General features: G+C 38.8%; 1 protein-coding gene across 1 annotated transcript in view; it reads left to right on the forward strand.

The window, feature by feature from the left end:
- Positions 1-13,464: 13,464 nt before the first annotated feature.
- The window catches only part of GREB1L (growth regulation by estrogen in breast cancer-like), a gene marked incomplete at its 3' end in the record, with an annotated part of 54,984 nt that continues 48,170 nt past the window's right edge, over positions 13,465-20,278 (forward strand). The window contains exons 1-2 of the mRNA XM_010194004.1: positions 13,465-13,621; positions 13,847-14,044. Coding sequence (XP_010192306.1) covers positions 13,465-13,621; positions 13,847-14,044 — 355 coding nt within the window. The remainder of the gene's footprint in view (positions 13,622-13,846; positions 14,045-20,278) is intronic.

Genomic DNA, 20,278 nt, shown 5'->3' on the forward strand with positions numbered 1-20,278 from the left:
GCCACAGCCCAGGTTCTGCGTAGCCCTTGCGGGTTCCCAAAACCTGCCTGCAGGAGCCTTTTGCTCAGCAACATCTGGAACGTGGTTGAAGTCTGGAAGAGGGGGGAACCCCTAGGATTTTGCTTGGCCAGGTGCTAGGAGGAAGCAACATTCGCCTTTTTGATGGGGGGGAGACAGATACTGTGGCCCTGAAGTTAGGCTAAACAATTGCGGAGGTCAAAGGACAGCTGAGTGCGGTCAATGAGACACCCTGGGGTGTATTTTGTTACTTAGTAAAAGGAGCAGCATCCTAAAACCCTAAAGGATTCTCTTGAAAATCTGTGTTGTGAAAAGGTTTTATGAGTCTGATGGCAAAAAGTGCTGATTTAGCTAAGGAATGCTCGCTTTTGTCTAAATGAAAGGCTAATCCTCACCAAATGTTGGCAGCTATTATAGTGCAGTCAATGCAGGTCTGAAAGGACAGTTAGAGTAGAAGTGTACTTTGGGAACCCAAATGTTTATCATTTTAATGGTTCTGTAACTGAAAAGATTTCTGAATTTTCACCTCTGATCCTAAAATTTATACCATGAGCGAAATATTTGAAAACGTGAGAAGTTGAAACCTTGACTTAGAAAAGACTTTGCTCCTCAGGGAGCCGTGCCTGCCTGGTTACTCTGTATCCACCAACAAATTTGCTTTAGATTATCAGGATACTGCCTAGTTTAAACCATAATGTCTTTTAATCTGCTAACACTTATTAATTGGTTGAAAAAAAGTGGGATTTTTTTCTGGTCCTGAGCAATTTTTGCTGTTCTTGTTTCGATGCTCACACAAAAAAAATAAGAATAGGTTTTGAGAAATTAATTCCTATAATTTGTTTAGCATTATCTGTCTTTAAAGTGACATCTTATTAACACTTAACATTAGTCATAGAAACAGATAAGTAATCAATGTCAGAGCCAAGACCTTGTAAATAACCCGAAAGGAAATGTAATAATGGCTGTCTTCACCAGAGAGGTGGTGGGGGAAGGACGGGGCATGTGGCAGAAAAGGTTCAGTGCTTTTTGTTTTCCTTTGGAAGGGGGGATTGCTGCAAGACACAAGCCAGGGCCTCTGACTCTTTGGCCCTACTGTCTTACACACTCATGGTCGAATTAGGAAGAAAAAGATACTCAGGAGCCAGCAGTGGTGGCATTTTTATAGTGACTAACTTGGTGTTTCGTTGTGATCTTTAAAAGAATGCTGTAAGAAGAGCTAAAAAGAATAAACTGTGTGATTTTTCAAGAGGAAAAAATGAGCAAAGAAGTTGGCAGGTAATCTTTTATCTTTTTTTTTTTTTTTTTGAAGAAACGTGCTTGGAAATATAGCTCTCCAAAAAGCTTAATTTTTTAACTCTTTAGAAATACTCTATACAGATGCTTAGCATTGATTTATGTCAAGGTTAAGTCACCTTTAAACAAATAAAGTTGGGAATGGATAAACCTACTAAAATACAAATCACCTATTAAACACAGAAGATGTTTGTATAGCATTCAGGTTGCTACAAAACTGACACACGTCTTGAAATTCTCCTGATAACCCCTTCTAAACTCATCAGGAAATGATAGCGTGTGTGTTTAAGGGGTACACAAGGGAGCGGCCAGATAGGATAGAGATGGAAGGTCAGGCCTTAACTTTGACTTTCTAGGCTGCAGCTTCATGCTTTTGCAATAAGGCAATAATAAATGAAGAAAGGATTAAGAGGATTTATTTATCGGTAAGATTGGACTAGCTCTTGCTGTAGGAACTCAATGATACGTCTGGTTTTGGCTTTATCCCTATAAACAATGAATAACACATTTCACACATATACCTATATGGAACTAAGGACTGTATGAAATAAACTGCATCATAAAACTGCCTTGAGAAATACCTGTGTGAGCTATAATGCTTAATTTTGTTTGTAACACAGGGATTTAATTACTCAAAGTATGTAAAATGGAAGTATATGGATTATTAAGATTTCTTTCTCATCTACTGATGAAAATTGTTCTGTTTTCATAAAGTGTTCATTTATCAGGTTTTTCTTTCACACGCATTTTAGCCACAGTGAGAATTTTATGTATATTATTTCTTTTCTACTGTGGCAGCCGTCACAGAAAAATACTATGAGCACTGGTTTCTTGAGTGTCAGTATTTACTGGAAGTTTTATATGCGTGCCTTCAAAAATGCATGGAACCTGTGAATTTTCTGTGTTACTGACTCACTAAGCCATAATAGCAGCTTTGGGAATCAAATGCCTCTGCTAGCATGTTTATGTTGCAGGTAAATTAAACCCCTCCTGTAAACATCATTAAGACTTTTCCTTTTGGGAGAAAAAAAAAAAAGTAGAGCAGCACATCTAATGTCTCCAACAAATAATGTATTCTATTATCTTTTTTTCTTCTTCTAAGACATAAAGACCCCACATACCATTTATTATAGTGAGTGGTAAGTTGCATCACAGAACAATTGCAAACATTAGAAATAGGAAATTGTTTTCTCCTATTAATAGTACGTCATTTTGAATTTTTCGATTTCTGTTTCAAGTAAAGATAAAAACTTTTCTTTGTCAGACCTAAATGGCATTATAAAAATGACATCTGTGGACACTTATCTCACAAATAGCTATTGAGGTTTCTAAGTATCTAGAAAAGGCAGCTCTTCTTAGATATAGCCCTGGGTGCGATGTTCATGTTTTGTTCTGTCAATTGCCTGCTCCTTGCAAATTTCATCCAAAATCTGGATGTGTTGTAGTGCTGTGCATCTTTGATTTCAAACAGGGGTTGCCTCTGGTAATTCCGGAGACTCTGGACAGAGCTCTGTTTATTTTCCAGAAGAATTTGTGGTATTCTGGGGAGGGGAGAAAGTGGAGTCAGCTTTGGCACATGACGAACACATGTTGTGCAAAAGGAAAAGGAAGAGGAAGAGCTCTGCAAAGCTCTCTGCACTTGGAAGTTCATTTCCACTACAAGTCAAGTCAAGAAATGTATTGGTTTTTAAAAGAGAAATTCTGTGAGCGATTTAGATGCTGTTTCCCAGCAGCAGAGAAGTTGCAAAAAATGTCAGAACAGTATTAAACTGGACATCACTGATAGGTTTAAGCTGATTATTATGGTTTTGACCTGTGCAGGGTTTTCTTGTCTGTTCAGTGCATTGCTTTTTGCATAGAGATGGCCATGAGAACAGCTGGATTTTGGTCTCTGCATCACAAGATAGAAGGGACTGCAGATGAAAAGTGTTAGTTATGCCTCTCAATCTAGAGACTGCATGGGAGCTTCAGATAAGAAGAAGTTGGTTTGTTCCTTTCTAAAACATATTCCAAGTTCAGATGAGCAAAAATGTGAGCGTTTAGACCTATTTGAAAATGATACCTTTGGAAAAGCTGCACAGGAATGTGCTCTGATTAGCCTTCACAAACATTTTGATACAACCTCTCCACAAAAGAAGAGGGGCTTGTTTCCACCTTTGGTGGCTCCTTTTTAGGGATGATTGTTTCCAAGCAAGCCTTGTAGAAACAGGAACTCTATTTCAGATTTGCCTTGTTGAACCAACAACCCACCTAACCTTCTCCTATCCAAGTGTGTTAGTGAAGGCAAGTTTGATTACTCAAGACTTTCTTTATTACTCCTTGATTTAATTTTACTTCTTAATCTAGAAATCTGTGTTAGGGTTTTGTTTAATAATCTTCCTGGAAGGGGAAAGGAACAAAACTTGATGGTGCTTTTGGCAGGGTTATGCCCTTTACAGGTGACACATATGAGCCACATATGAGGCTCTTGATTAGGCAGGGTATTCTCCTTTTTACAGTGCCACAGACATGTTCTGACTACAGAGACCGTCCCTTTTTTGAGGTGATAACCCTGAAATTACTTTGAGGTTGCATATTTGAAGAATTGCTACACTGCATCTCAAACTCTGCTAGCTTCGGGGGAGGGAAGAAGGAGTGCTAACAGCAAAAGAAAGGCTGAAGTTTATGAAGTCTCACTCCAGTGCTTCATTTTTAGTCTATTATAGCTGTCACAAGGCAGAACACACACCAGACAAGATAAATACTGTGGACATAGGAAACACTGAGTGGATGGACGTTCCTGCAGAATTGGGTCACCTCTGTTTGGAGAGTTTTAAGAGGCAATGTAATCTGTTTTACCATTACACCTCTTACTCAGAAAGGTATTTTTTTAGTAATGTCAGTTAGAATTAAGAATTTTCAGAACAAGTAATGCCTCTGCAAGATGAACAGCAATTAGCTTATATTGCTTGGCAATAAAAATGGCTTTGTCTCCCTTATTTAGTAGCACTTTCAGATGAGAAAACAGGAAAAATAAGGAAAAAAGGGCATGAGGAAAAGCACTTTTACTGCCGATGTAGATACCTAGGATGATTTTTATTAAGAATTTTTCTGTTTAATGCTTGTATTGTACAATCTGATGTTGAGATGTGTCAGAATGGATTACGTTTTAGCTTCTGTGTTCTGTATCTCAGTAGTGAATTTTCATGCTGTTTTTCTGTCAAATAGTGTCATCTTGGTTAGCAGTCTTGAAAAGTGTCAAGCAGTGTGTATGCATAAGTTCCTATATGGATGGTAGCTTGTGCATACAATAAATAAATAGCATAAGCTATGATGTTTAAAGCTTAGATTTTGCAAAAATTATCAAGAATTGCAAACAAGTTGAGCAAACTCGATGCTTGGAGACAACATTAATATCATTAGCTTCATGTGGTGGTCTTTGTTAGCCCAGTGTTGTTGAAGACATGAACACAAACTTTAAGGTATTCAAAATATGCTTGGGGTTGTAGGTGAAGTGCTCAGCTTCTATGTAACTGGGCCATGTATGCTCAATGGATCGTCATCGCTTTCATTTTCACAGGCAGTGCAAGTTGAGATGCCACTATTAATGCTTCATTTTATGTCATTATATAGCTCTTTTGAAACAGCGGTAACTTTCACTTTCTCAGGGGAAAAAAAGGCATAATTAATGAAAGTCAGCAATTTGTGATAGCTATCAGCATTAAAATTGTTGACAAATATGGACTTGTGTTTCACATTTGGAAAGGTGTCACAAGACTGTTCACTGAGCTCCCCAGTCATAGAAATTAAAGAAGTCCACATATAATTTTTAAAAAATGGTGTAATATTAAACAGGGTTTCATTGAAATAAACATTAATTCTCCATTAAAAACACAGCTTTAAATTAACTGATGCATTTGAGAAGATACAGTTTATATTATAGATTATTGTAAACTACATAAACGTATTTTATGTCTCTAATAGTTCTGAATAGTTTGTTTTAATTTCTAATTACTAAATATAATTTTTAGGTAATAACTTACAGTAAGATCGTATTATGAGCAGAATATGTATGGTTAGTGAATAACTGTATACTCTATGAAAAGTATATCAAAATAATGAAGTTTCAATAAAAATCTGTTAACTTTGGGAACAAGTACTGATTTTGCATACATGATTTGGGGAACAAATTTGGTCTTGGAAAAACATTTAAATGAGTAGCAAAATGCCACGTGGTGTTACAGTTATTTATATAGTTACTACATTATTTACTTTAGTTTTATCTGCTATCTTATTAGCAGTGGCAGCTGAAGGGACTCAAACATGTTACTAGCCTGACTGCTAACACACTAAGTTGTTAGGAGAATAAATCATAATTCTTATCTGCAACTAATTACAAAATAAAAATTACACAGCAAAAAGATGCTTTGATCCTAGGGCTGGGATTAAGCGCTATTACTGAGTTGTTTGTGTTGCAGTGGCATTAATAATGCGTTTATTAGTCCTATTGATTTAGGGCAGAGAACATAAATGGGGAAAGCTATGTATGAGCATGCTTGTTTTAGGGAAGCAGGCTGAGATTTTCAAAAGTGCTCCTTAGTGAGTTATTTGTGCTGCCTCTGCAATGAGTGTGTGAGCACATGCTCCTTTGAAAATAATGAAGTCTCTCTTAACATTTCCAAAACTTCAAAATTAAAATTTACCTCTTCTGTTGAACGTGCATAATAATGCTCCATTCCCTGTGTACATTGGGAAAGATCCCATTAGGATAAAAGGATTTCCTCCATCTTCTCCAAATTAATATAAAAACCCCTAGAAAAGCTTCACAGTAACTTATCTGCTAATTTCATAGCATCATTTAAAAAGGCTCTAAAAGCCTTGCAGTCAGAATAGGTTAAATCAACATAATTAATTCCTGAAAGCTTCTGAATCATGAAGGCTATAGATCTCTTCATGTAAGGTTCATACTCCGCTATATAACCTTCTCATTCTTTGTTCTATACTACCGAGCGTTTCTTCTTTTATTACTGCAAACTGAATTTTTATTAACTCTTCTATTCTTTTATCACCTCTATGGTCAAATTTATTGTCATCTGAATTCCTGTCATTGTCCATGACCCTGTATCATCAACATTTTCATGAACCACCAGGGGATGCAATGGGAGAAGACGAAAAAGGATATTTGAAAAAAAATTATAAACACAAAATATGGTTTATTTATGGTTTCTAATTAATGTTTTGCTCCATTAGTGTTCAAGTCTCCTTATAGTACTTTTTCATGTAGTTTTCCATATTCAGGCAGGCATATATTACCTTAAATGCTTCTAGCATAGCATCACTTATTCACAGAAAATAGTCCTCCATAGTTTTTGCATATTGTATAGTCACTGTAGGTGAGTTCAAGTAAATTAAGTAGTGAGGACGGATGTTTTTTTTATCTGTTTGTTGCATCTTTTTAATGAGAAAATGACATCAAATGAAGTTTGTCACATGCTTAACCTTTAAATCATCTCAGTCCTCACTGGAGGAATGGTTCAGCGTCGCCAATGCACTGAGTGCACCAGTTTTCCTCTTGCTATGCCGTAAGACTTCAGCAAAGCCAGTGCAAGGTCTGTACAGTTGCCATCACAAAGCTTCATGTGCAGAAATCTTGCAAAATGACTTCCAGCTCCAGTTTGGGGATGAGAACTGATTCTTGTCGGGTTTGTGTACTTGGATTCTAACTACACAGACTTAGCTCTGAAACAGTATTGTAAAACTTCAGGCCTACAAAAGGTTGCATCTAAAGATTCTGAGACAATTTTATCACAACATTTGAAAGATGAAGGAAAATGCACGATGTTTGACAGTAAACACAAGTGCTGAACTTAAAACTCATACTTATTTAACTGCAATTTTGTAAATCTTGACTTGAGCTTGGATTGGCATCTGTAACATTGCACCTTGCAATAGATTCTACATTTGATTGCAGTTGTAAGCTCCTATTTATGTGTACAGCTCCATAAATAATACTGTGAAAAAGAACTAGAGAGACATTAAAATTTTAAGTAGAAGGACAAGATTGAGTTTCAGTTTCTATTTCCTGGTGGTTTTCCTTTTTCAGCTTCAGTTTTACATCACTGCTGGTTTATACTGTGAAGCTGAAAACTCCCGAATCACTGAATTTTTTTAAAACGCAATTCAGACTTAATTTTTGCAGTATTTGAGGGTGATTCGAATTTGACAGCTTCATGCATATAAGTTCAACTTACTAAGACCATCCTGCATTCAGGTGTGAATTTTACCTTTAGTATGTTTATTATTTTGTGAACTGTACCTGAAGACTATAGGGATAGTCTTGGGGTGGAAGGGATGGAGCAATAAGGGCATAGCAGCCTCTATAGAAGCACCATTTGTGATTTGCTTTCGGTTTCATCAGGTAGCCTGATGCACTGCTCCAAGTAGAGAAACTATTAATTGAACAGTAAGAGGAAGAACCTTGTCAGGAAAAAATAGGTGTTCTTGATCTCTGACACAGCAGTGGCAACATCAGACTGAAAGACTGGATTCTAAATTGTATTGGATGCTGTCAGTATTTTCTTCAAAATAAAATGAAAAGTAAAAATGAAAGGAAACTTCACTGTAAATGGTCAATACAAACTAATAATTAATTTATCTTGAAAGACTTTGTGAACAAATTACTTCTCTATCACTCACTACATAAGACTGTAAACCCTTTTACAGCAGAGTTTGAATATCCCTAACCAAGACAAAAGCAGGATGAGAATCTCAGGATCTTGAAAGGACTGGGGTGGGGGGAAAGGGATCTTGCAATTAGTATGTATCTTTTAATTAGTATATATACATTTGTTACTGTTGTTATTAACTGTCATCCTTTCCGCTATATGCGTGTTCGTGATGTATCCTAATGATACATCTAATAGTAACATCAATGAGAGTAATGTAAATAATAGAAAATGCTAGCTGTACCTGAAACAACTGGTTCCCAAGCAAATCTACAGCATAAAGAGATGCCTGGTGTCTCTGTGACTCAGATAACCCTCTGAGATACAGAAGCTGTGCTGGGCCTGGCAGTGCCTTTGTGAAGGAACTTGCTTTCTTTTCCTTTGAAGAGGAACTTTCCTGTGGGGTTAGGCCAGATCAGAAGCCAGATTATGTGTTTTGGAGAACACAATTACATCATTAGGTTAAACACAAAGTAAGGACTTGATAGAGCCGACTTAATGGAGGGTGTTTGCATCAGATTCATCATTCGCTATCAGGTAATTGTGAAATTGCTTTAAGCCATAACAACAACACTCACCCCCTCCCTCATCCTCCAGTTCAGTTCCTCTCCTTTAAAGTCTCTGAGGTCATGACCCACCTGGAGGCCAAATATGTGGTATCTGGTCTACTGAATGATCTGATTATATTTTTACTAGCAGAGCCTTCAACTCAATGTGCAGTTCTACTCCAAAGAGCTGTTGGGTAACAATCCACTTTCCAGAGGTGACTTTTTTTGGTAGGTGAAGGGCAATAGTCACCTATTTTTCTAACTATAAGTGAGTAGTGTTTACTGTACTTACACACTACAAGTCTCCTGGAGGTGTAAAGAAGCTGGGCCCTGGTTCTTCTTGAACATCCAGTGTCGTGTTTCTGCACAGATCTTCTGAAACCTGTATGACAGCATAGGACAAGATTATTTGATTGAACTGATGAGAGTTTCTTGTAAGTTCAGCTTCTGGAGTTGAAAGAGTCATCAGAATTTCCCTGGGTCATTCACCGCACAGTTAAGCGATGCAGTGCTAAAAACAATCGCCTTTGAAATTTTGCTTTATATTACTTCCATTTCTGTCTGCCTTGTTGGAAGCTCACAGCAACTGCAGTTTAGTTGTCCGTAATGAATGCCCATATTTATTTTTTATTAAAAACTATAGCATTAATACTTCTTCACTTGTGGTCAGATTAGTGGAATTTCACGATTACCTTGTTCATGTGTCTTTGTGAGGACCCAGAGGGAGATGTGAGGGCTGCCTTCCAGCTCTGTTGTTAAGATAGCTCTCAAAATCCAACAAATCTCGCAGTTAATCCTCCAGTTTAGTCATGGGCCACTGCAAAGAAGACTTGAAGCAGGCTTAGGAAATCTGCTTTGATGTTGAGTAGTAATCACGATGCCTTAGTATCTGGATCTTTGCAGAGAAGTACTCGAAGAGTGACAGAGCCTGGAAGGTGCGGGTGGCGGGTAGATGAGGTACTTAGGGATATGGTTTAGGGGGTAGACAGGAATGGTTGACATGATGATCTCGGAGGTTTTTTCCAACCGAGCGATTCTGTGATTCTGTGCAGCTGATCTGAATCTTCTGATTTCAGTTCTCTGATTTCATGTTCTGCAGCAGATTTCATTTTGAAATTGTCAAATTTTAATTGTCATGTAGTCTCTCTATAGTAAGTCTTAAGGCCATGAAATAATAATTGGCTGTACGAGTAGAGTAGCAAAGTTGGTGAGGAAAAGAGAGGAAGCCTGGAGAGTGGCTGTTGTCAAACTGAACCTTCTTCCTTGGTGGGGTAGAACATATAGCAGCAAATCTTACTATATGTATGTACTCTGCATAATGCCCATATGAACATCCTGCAGAGTCCAGTCCAAAACAGAGCTCAAAAGGTTGCTAAGAGAAGTAGCCAGCTTATGAATTACCCTGATATCCAGTGGCGCAGGTAAAAGGCAAGGTGAGGGTTGGAATACTGGATCACAGATGTGCAAATTGCTCGACACTGGGAATCAAACCAGCTCAGTGCTGAGCAGGCACAATTAGTGCACATGGAGATATGAAGAGAATCATTTGCCCTCAACTCAAACCTCTCCTGCCCATTAGAAACCTACCAGTAGGCTCCAGTGGAGTTTAGTGTAGTATGGCTGGATACGGGACAGTGGGTGTGAGGGTGAGCACTGGTCTATCAGTGCTGAGAGGAGAAAAACACGTGTGAGGTCGGGGAGGAGCTCCTCAGTCAAGTCAAGCTCCATTTTCTCTGAGACGCTGTGCCAGAGAGTCTCAATTGCACTCAACCTGGGACCAACTTTCCCACACCCCCCCGAGCCCACTGACACTGCATTGGATGTGCAGAATTTGAGAATCGCTTGAATGCAACAGGATTTTTTGTTTGTTTGTTTTATTTTTACCAAAGGGCCTCATACAGGAACGTAGGACAGATGTTTTATTTGGATAACTTTTTTTAACAATGAGCATTAATTCAAGTTACATTAAATCATTGGTTTTGGTCACAGTTAAATGGAGATATGGCAGCCACATATCTTATAACAGAAATGGGTTTTTTCTTTTTTTTTTCTCCTTCCCTTCAAATTCCACTTATTTATTTTTCCTCCAGACTCTCTGCTGCCTCCTCAACCTCCCCCCGCACCCATGACCACGTTTAAAGCACCGGTGTGCTGCCTCCCGTTTACACTGCGAGGAGGAAAATCAAACACTTCCTAATGGCACCAGGAGTTTAGGGGCAGATTCAAAAGCAGAAACAGTAAGGCAATAATAACCTTGAATTGGTGCTCCTGGCTTCTGGGGATGGCACAATCCGAACCCAGCCAGCAGCTCGCTGTCGCAGGATGTCCCCAGCCCCTCTCCCCTGCAGAGAGAGAGTCGCCTCCTCCTCTGGCCCCGCTCTCCTCCCCAGCTCCCTTGAACTCCAAATGAGGCCCAGCTGCCCTAATGGCCTCGGGCGGTGTTAGGAAATCAGCTGCCCAGTCTCCAGGGCTCCCTGCTTCCCCCTGCTGCAGCTCTGCAGGACCCCTGGTCACTCAGCCCTCTGGGATCTCCGCCTGCCCCGTCTTGCACAGGCGCATCCCCACCAAGCCTTCCTCCTGCTCGCACAAGTTATGGTTCCTCAGCTTTTTCCTGTACTTGAAGCTTCCAATTGCGATCTTGTTTCCTCTTAGCAAGCTGGAAATGTCCTCTGGTAAAATGAACCAACTTTCTCAGGTAAATCCACAGGCAGGTCTCTCTGTAGAGATGCCAGGGAGACAAATTAAATAGCCTTGGCTCATTTTTATTTCACATCAAAATGAAAGTGTTTAGCATAGCTTTTATACAACATATAGTGTGTAGAAAACATGGAAGGTGAGCAGACTTCAGGCAGATGAGGCGCTGTGGGAATTGCAAATTTTCTGATTCTTAAAGGTTGATTTTTATGATGGTATTTCAACTAAAGTCTTTTCATTTTAATACATTCCTGAAATCCCACCTTAAGCTCATTGTACCTGACATAAAATTCCATAGCACAGAAAATGAAATTTTACAGTATAGAGTTTAATGATATAATAGTTTGTCATGATTTCACTGAGATTTATGAAAATGTCATCACTTATTTCAGTAAAATCAGGATTTCAGTCACTTGGCTGTTTTTCATCAATGCTTTATTCAAAGGCAGTGTACTGCAGCCTTCATCCTGCTTCAAGGTAACTTTTTCCCTAACTCACTTTGCAGTTGTGTGCTTGTACACACACTCTGCCATTTCCAAATTTAATTAAAACCTACAGAATGAAAAAGAGAATGTACTTATCTTAAGTTTTTTATTGCTGAAATACCTGAATGCGTCATGTTAAGAAGTTGTGCTTATATTTTTCTCTAGTTGGGGTAGGGAGGTGCTGTTGCCCCAGAATTTATTAGCCAGTCTAAATCAGAGATGGGGAATTATTTTCCAGAAGTTGTCTAAAATCTCTGACTGAACAGGGAACTGAGCCCCCCTCCCAGGTTGGAGGTGACAGATTAGATAAGCTTCTTGCCTACCTATTCCAGTGGTATAGCAATATTTAGCTACTTTGGTTACTTGTCTTTACCAGCAGATCTCAAATGCTGCTGTAAGTGGCTATCATCGTTATTGCCCTTTCACAGGTGGCCCAGAGGGCCTTGAGCAACGCAGTGATAAAGCAGGAGTGGAATTGTCTTGTTTTCTAAATGCCAACTTATCTTCTTGGCCAAGGTCTCTTCCTGGTCATAGGGCTAGGTGACATCTAGTGAAGGGAAGTACAAAGATAATGTTATAAGGTTTTGTACTTTTCTATCTATTGATTTAGCTGGGGAAAAGTTATCTCTGTTGAAATAAAATTCCCTGAAAATGCAGTCTCGTATTTGGAATACTGGAAAATGTTAGATTGCTGTTTCTTTGGAGCAGATGTCATGTGGTATAACAATCCAGCAAAGTGGAAAATGTCATGTTTCAGTGAGTCTTCCTTATTTCATTGTATACCCTTCCATGGCCATGCTGCTACTAAAAGTTTAGATTTGAGAGTCTGTATCCTGATGCTGGGTGCATAAATATAAGAGTCTATGGGCTGTATAATGTCACCCAAGCAGAAGTAATGTTGTACAGGTCTGTTTGTGCTTGAATATTTCATGAGGTTTGTAAACTCATCATTAATATAAACATAAGTATTACTTGTCAAAGCAGATATCTAAATGATTATTATCACTATACTAGTATAAAGCATAATTTAAAATAAAAACATTTTGCAGCATTTGCTGTATATGATTTGGATGTTATTTATTTATCTTTTCTTTACTTACATATTTTACTGTAAGATCATTATTAGATCATTTGAATTATATGGATCAGACTACATGTAAATCGTAGTGTTGCATTGGAGACAAGACAGAAAACAGATTCCTCATAATTTCAGTTAATACTAGGGAGAGCAGAAATTCAAGTTATTGGATGTATCTATTGTTTCTCTGCAAGTGGTGGCATAATGACAAGTAAAAACATGTAAATACAGTGTTAGACAACTAATGATGAAGCCGAACTTGATGGTTTTAAATTTTTTTGTGTTATGCACCCTTCTCTAGCCTTAAAAAGACATTAATAATGATTTAATCTACCCTCCATTACATTGAACACCAAATGTGTTCTTGAGGCTGTTGAGAGGCCATGTATGCAGAAGACACAAAGCAGCGTGTTGGAAATGTGCTAAAAGCTGTTATTGAAAGGAGAGGACACAGTCTACCAGACTGAGAGCAAAATGTGAACATGTAGTACTAGTTAGAGGGGTTACTTTCATAGCATGCTTTCTTACTAACTTTATATCACTCTCATGGTGGTTGTTAATAAGACCTTAGTCTTCATTTGTAAATGGTCTGCTTATGCTTTTACCCACTCCCTTATCAGCTGTTTTCTTTATGTTTTTAGATCATGGGGAATTCATATGCAGGGCAACTAAAATCTGCCCGTTTTGAAGAAGCTCTTCATAACTCAATAGAAGCTTCCCTGAGATGTAGCAGCGTTGTCCCACGACCGATCTTCTCACAACTGTACCTGGATCCTGACCAGCCTCCTTTCCTGCCGGAAGGTAACCATGAAAGTATGGCACATTTCAATTGTTTTTTTCTGTGTGAGAAAAGGGTGGGATGCGTTTCGTTAGAAAAACAGAAAGGCACACAGCAGTTCACTGTGTGACACAAAATCTGAATCTTGGGCCTCATTAAGGAGAAGGAATGGCATGCTGGTTATTTTGACAGGAAATAGGTGCAAGTGCTGTTGAGAAGTTTATTTTCTTTTTTGTATTCTTGCTCAGATGTGAAGCCAAAGGTAGAAGAGTTGGACAAAGAGTTAGTACATCGCTATTCACAAAATGGAAACCTGGACTTTTCTACCAACCAAACTGTTAATGAAATGGAAGATGAAGAGGAGGATGAAGACATGTCAGATTCAAGTAGTCCACCCATCCCATATTCACAAAAACCTGCCCCAGAAGGTTCTTGCACTACTGATGGTTGGTGTCTTTTCTTTTACATGTGGGATCTTTACAACCTTCTCAATGTAATGTATAGTCCCTAAAGTTAGAAACGCTTGAGCTAGGAAGCCTGGCAATACATTTTATAGTCAAAAATCTTAAATCTGAGAAAGTGTGAATCAAGAGGACTTATTTCAGGACATAGAATACAATGTATTATTTGAAAGCAGGGTCTAAGGCTTGCTGTGGCAATCAGTTTCTGAAAGCTCCTTATTTTCTTTGCTCATCATTGGTTTACTGTCCTCAAAGAAGTCCTTTAAATCAGCATCAGTGCAGCTGGTTCTCCATCTATCCCTCAATGCTTCTCAGAAACATTGGCAAAACTGGATTTAGGTGCTTCCTTAGCAGAAGGAAGAGTTTGGAGAGAGAAAATGAAGAAGAGACTTAGTGTTCCTTCTGCTGCCAAGGGGATAAGAGGAATGGTAGTGGAAGCTGGTCTGTTTTGTCTTCCCTACCTGCCTCCTGCCCATTGCTAGTTTACCCTGAGCTGTCCTGGTTGTTATTCAAGATAAGTAAAGTTGGTGACAGTACTATTCTTGTTTGGTTTTAAATATGTTAAGGAAAGGGTCAGATCACTATGAATATACCTATTGGACCAACTAAACTTGGTGTAATTGGTTCATCTTACCCCATAATCGTGCTATTCTGAAGATCTTCCTTAGAGAAGGAAGACCTGTTCATATTTATTAGATATGCTTATCTTAAAAACATTTACCCCCTCCAAACCCTGGAAAACAAACAATCCTTCCCACCAGGTTCTAAACCCCTTCTTGACATTTTCTTCAGTATCCCTGAACTATGGGCTTCCTCATGTAGAGGTCATTAAAAAGTTGTAATTTGTAGAATGGTTTTGTATCTTACTGTGGTGTATCATTATATGTGGTGATAGAAGTAAGCACTAGTGACTGGTAATCTTGCAACATTTTTGAGGGATATTTGGTGGCAAATGTTGACATTTCTGCCTTTATCTCTTCTGAATGCAGCTTACATGAGCATGTTTACCTTCCATAACAATGTAGCACCATTTCTCTGTAACACAAAGAATAGAAAAGCTGATGAACTATGTGAAGCTGGAAAATATTGTTCAGAGAATTTGTTATTCACACAGAAGTGCGTTTGCTATCCTTTGGAGGCTTGTGAATTGGTAGGAGACGGAGGAAGTGTAGAACGATGTATTCTTAGAAAGGTATTCTCAATTGAGGACAAGTATCATAAAAGGCTGCAAAATCTCCTGTGGAAAGCAAGAGCAGTTCTCATCACTTCTCTTAAAGAAATGTAAAATAAACCAGGAAAGATGCAGAGGAGAAAGAACCAAGAGTATGGTAAGAGGAAGGAGTTCTATCCAGCCCGGCTCTTTGGCTAGCAGGACAAAAGCTGAGATGGTGTATGCTTGCACCTTCTAAATATATCAAGGATAAAACACTAAAGAGGGAGATGAGCTGGTCAAGCCAGCAGGGCCCTATGGAAATGTAATGGATGCATAAAAAGGCTGTTAATGTCTCAGGTTAAAGGTTTAGGATTCTTTAACTGTTACTGACACAGTTCTGGAGCAGCCTGCTGGTAGCAGGAGTAGGGGCCAAAACCTTATCTGGCTCCAAGGCCACCATTCATTTGATTGTGAAAGAGCTTTTTCTGTGAGATGAAGAGATCTTTCTCAGTCTCACTCATGCATTCTGGTGACCTCTGGTTGCATTTGCATGCCCAGACAAAAATGTTAGTTGTGAATTTCCAGATAAAGGTCTGTGTCTTTGCTTGAGAGGTGACCATTCATCCACACATCCTGCCAAAAGATGACTTTCCGAGGCATTTCTGTGATTTGTTTTTTTTTATCTAGAAATGTTTTATGATCAGAGCACCCTAGAAGAAAGTTTCCTATGTTACATCTGCAAAATTTTAGGATTGTTTATTAGTCTTTGTCAAGTTTGCCATTCTGAATTTTCAAAATCTGTCTTGCTCTTCAGTGTTGTTGTCAAGCAGCTGATTTCAGAGAGCAGTGGTTCTGTATCTGGAAAAGGAAAGGAAAATATATTCCTTTTAAATACTGTTAATGATCTGTTAGGACAGTTTTATGCAAATGTTTAAAACACCCAGGTTCCCAAACATTCACGCTGCAGACCGTATCTCAGCAAGATATTAATCTGGCAGCTCATCTTTCATCTCATGAATATGCCCTTCCAGAGATGTAAGACAGGATCACTGCTATTGTTTACATCCCTTATCTTAGTTATGCAATTACAAAGATAAATAACATTAGGAAAATGTTGAAGAATACTGATAGACTAATTGAAGTCACTGTAAGTGTTTGGATGCTTTAAACTAAGCATATATTTCATTGCTTATCCAAGAACAAAATATTGGTATTAGAACCTGTTATTCATAGCTCCACTTGCTGTAAAACTTGTCTCCCGCCTTTTAGCACAGAGAGGGAGAAACCTTTTTCCCCTTTTAAGGTATTTGTGCTGTTTGCTTTTCCTGAATTCAGGATTTGTGCCGTACTCATCATATTATTTTCTGAGGTGACTTGTTCTTTTATTCAAGTGGCTGAGTTGTCATGTGTCTGCAGAAAGGAGATCTTGCTGCCTTTATTCATTGGTAAAAATACAGAAAAATAAGTGTCTCACAGGTGACAGTTCGTTGGATGTTTCTTCTCTGCTGGCTATAATATTAAATCCCTCAACTCTCCTGTTAGCCCATTGGAAAGAGCAACTGCATTTGCCATTCATCTTTACTATCAGTTGTAAAAGTAAAGACTTTGTCATCAAGAAGAAGAATGGTATTTGAGGGATTCACTTATTTTCAGGAGCTTTTTTTTCTGCTCAGCACAAACTTGTGTAACTAACTTATGCCTTCCATGAAAATAAGGTTTCAAGAAAAACACCTCTTCGTTTTCATACAGATACCTCAAATATGCAACAAAATAATACAAGAAGCTGTTCTGAACCACTTGTTTGCTGTAGCTTTAAAACAGGCTATTTCTAATTTGTGGAGTAGGATTTTATGCAGGCAGTGGGGAAACACAATAGTAGCACCTTTCTTTTGTTAGTAAATCCTCAATTTACCTGATGCTTAAAGAAGGGCCAAGGTAGTTTCAGAAGCAATTAGGTAAGCAGGTACTTAACACCTGATCAATTACTGTTAAGTCACAATAGCAAGTGACAGTGACCACTCATTCGTATGTAATTCTTGGAAGCTAATTCCTTATGCTAATACTCCATTTCTTGCAGTACAACAAGGAGCTGGTACCCCACATTAAAACTGTTGCTTGTTACTGGTGTGGAAAGGGAAAATATACACAAATTTCATTTTGAAGAAGATTCCAGCACTTCTGGGTGTCGATAGTTTTGAGGATACATTTTCATTTTCAGGAAGATGGGACTGGATTAACTTAAGTGATGTTGGAGAATGCAAATGTGCTTCTCAGAATCAAAAACTAATGAATTTTTCTTCAAAGAAATGCAGATAATGTCTGTAAAAGCTATTCATTCTTTTTTGTGACTGCTCTTGGTATTTGCAAATCTCTAATCAGTATTTAAATGCCTGTTCTTTATGTAAATCAAAGCTGAGATCCTGTGGGAAGATGATTTTTTAAAATGGAACAGCTCGGCTGTGTGCTTTTACTTTTTATAATTACATGTTGAGAAACGATTTCATAAAGAGTAGCTGGTTTGTTTTAGTGGCTTGTAGGTTTTCTCTTCTTCATACTTAATGTCCATAGAAGGGACACAGGTCAGCGTGACACTGAGGTGCCATTCTTTTTTCTTAAGAGTTGCATGTGTTAGTGCTGCTTGACAAAGAAATGTAGCTGCAAACTCAATAATAAATGAATAGCTATGAAGTGTATATGGATTTTGCATGTTCTAAATCTTGAACATGGACAGCACAAGTTCTGCTTGTGCAGAGACATCATGTCTTCTCTTTCCTAATGTGGAAATGGTTATCTCTCACAGGTAATTAAATATCAGTGCAAAACCATGCAAAATGAAACAAAAAAGTTTGGGATGCCTGTGTTGCTTGCTAGCTAGAGAAAGACAGTGAGAAGGGGGTTAATCCTTCCTTTCTTTCCCCACTTTCTCCCAAAATTAATGTTTCTTGTGTGGAATGTTCTCATTCCCTTCAAAAAAGCAGCAGGAACTTAAAACTCAAAGACTGATCTGCAGCCCCAAAAGCAAAGTGAATAAAGGATGATGAAGGGCTCTTGAGTATCCCGTCTGCTTGTCTTGGAAAGAAAAATTCAAGACTTGTACTGTAAGAAGCAGGTTTGCTTTTTCTCCGTATCTCCCGAGCCCCAGCTCTACCTGGCCGAGCTCCGCAGCTGCTGAACAAAAACAAGGGAAGAGCCCATGGAGGCTATGGTGCCCCTCTTGCTGCTTGCACATTGAGATCCCTTTCCCCTCCACAAAAGGGGAGCCAGAGGAATCCGCTTTTAGTGTCAGCCCTGTTACTTGTCTTGCTCCCTCAGAAAATGAGGTTTCTACGTAGCCTGTGAGTTCTGCTGCCCATCTGTAGCTGGTAGCTGCTTTCTGCCACTTTTGGCAGAGAGGCAGAGATCCTAAAGGTACTGAATTTCAATAAGATTTCTGAAGTTCAGGAGCTGGTTGGCTGACTTCGGTGTCCCCAAAGTAATGTCCTCCGGGGCAGAAAAGTAATTATAGCTCTCCTCTTACACAGCCTGAACATTACAAAGGTATGTGCTGGCCAGCCAGTCTGCACATAAATACCTCTGATCCAGAGATGTCGCCAGCCAAAGCAGAGGAGGACGTCAGAGATTGTGCAAGGAGGAAGGGGAAGATGGAATAACTCTGAGAGCACTTTGGGTGGAGTAAGAGATGATACAAGGGGTAAATCTTAGGTGTTGTTCGCAGGTTACTTAGGTGGTGTTTGCAGGTTTGGCAGGATGCAGCTTTCCTACAGTACAGTCCTATGTATCCTAAATGATGGGAAATATTAAATATATTCAGATCAATAGTGTCTTGGATAAGAGACTGCTGTTGCCTGTGATAGGAGACAGATACATTGGTTCATTTCAGTGGGTACTGCTAAGATGTTACTGAGTAACGCTTACAAACCTGTTAAGGAAACCTACCATGTTACAACATCTTAGGATTTTCCTGCACCTTCTCCCATGGGTACTCATGCAGAATGGTGATGTGCAGCTGCTCAAAGTGTCACTGAAATTGTTTTGCGCCTGTCCTGGACGACAGCAGAGTCTTTGCTTCCATCTTGGGTCCTGTGGAGTCCTGGAGCGTTGTTTCACCTCACTGGGACACCAAAACCCTCAAGTATCCAAAGAGGCTCTAAGTTTCTCATATGATATTCAGTTGTCTCAACATTGTGTGCTCTTTTTGAAAGCAAGTCTAGGTTGAAACATAACTGTTAACAACACTGCTATCGAAAATCTACTTTCTTTGGTGTTCTAGTATTGCTATTGCTAACAGTTCATTCAAAAGCCTCTTTTTAGTCACTGTTTGTGCTTCTGGGCATTTCCTGAAAATTTGTGGGTAGAGACAAGGCTAAGAGGTAATTGTATAAGAGCACAGGTTTAAATCTGTCCTGAAATCTTAAAGCACTCACTGTTTCATAATCCTTATCTACAGATTTCCTGTTTGCCGACATAGTCAGCAGTGGGTAATTTTTCTATTTTAAATCTCGATGTAGGGTGGTATTTTCTAAGCATGTCAGCTATTCAGATTTTGCTGAATGTCTAAATATTTAAGGCTAATTTTGAAAATTCTGGACATAGTACCCAAATGACATAAACATTTGAATAATCAAATTTTATTTTGAATGTAAGGGAGTTTTGTTCCTAGATTAAGCTGCAACTACTTATATTACGTTGGAAAGTCTAGATAATACTTAGCCTGGTGCCTAGCCTTCCACTTGATTAAGATCAGTATGTTTCTAAGGAACACACCTTGAAGAGAGTTTACCATACTAAAATCAAATTGCACCTAACCCGAGAAGGATAAATTTTGCTTTAAATGTGGGAGTTTAATGATTTTCCTCTAAAACATATGTAACTTCTTGTTAGTAAGTTGCTGTGATAATCCATTGATTAATAAATAAAAACTTGAGGCACTTCCTTTTAATTCATCGGTTGGATGAAGGCCTGTGTGAGGGGCGAGTTCCCACTGGCTTTCAGCTCAAAGGAGCTGCTGCTGGAACTGAGCTGTCAGAATAACTGAAGAAATTAACCAGCCTAGAACTGGTTCAGCA

This window comes from Mesitornis unicolor, unplaced genomic scaffold, assembly GCF_000695765.1.
Source record: "Mesitornis unicolor isolate BGI_N332 unplaced genomic scaffold, ASM69576v1 scaffold26831, whole genome shotgun sequence".
Taxonomy (NCBI): domain Eukaryota; kingdom Metazoa; phylum Chordata; class Aves; order Mesitornithiformes; family Mesitornithidae; genus Mesitornis; species Mesitornis unicolor.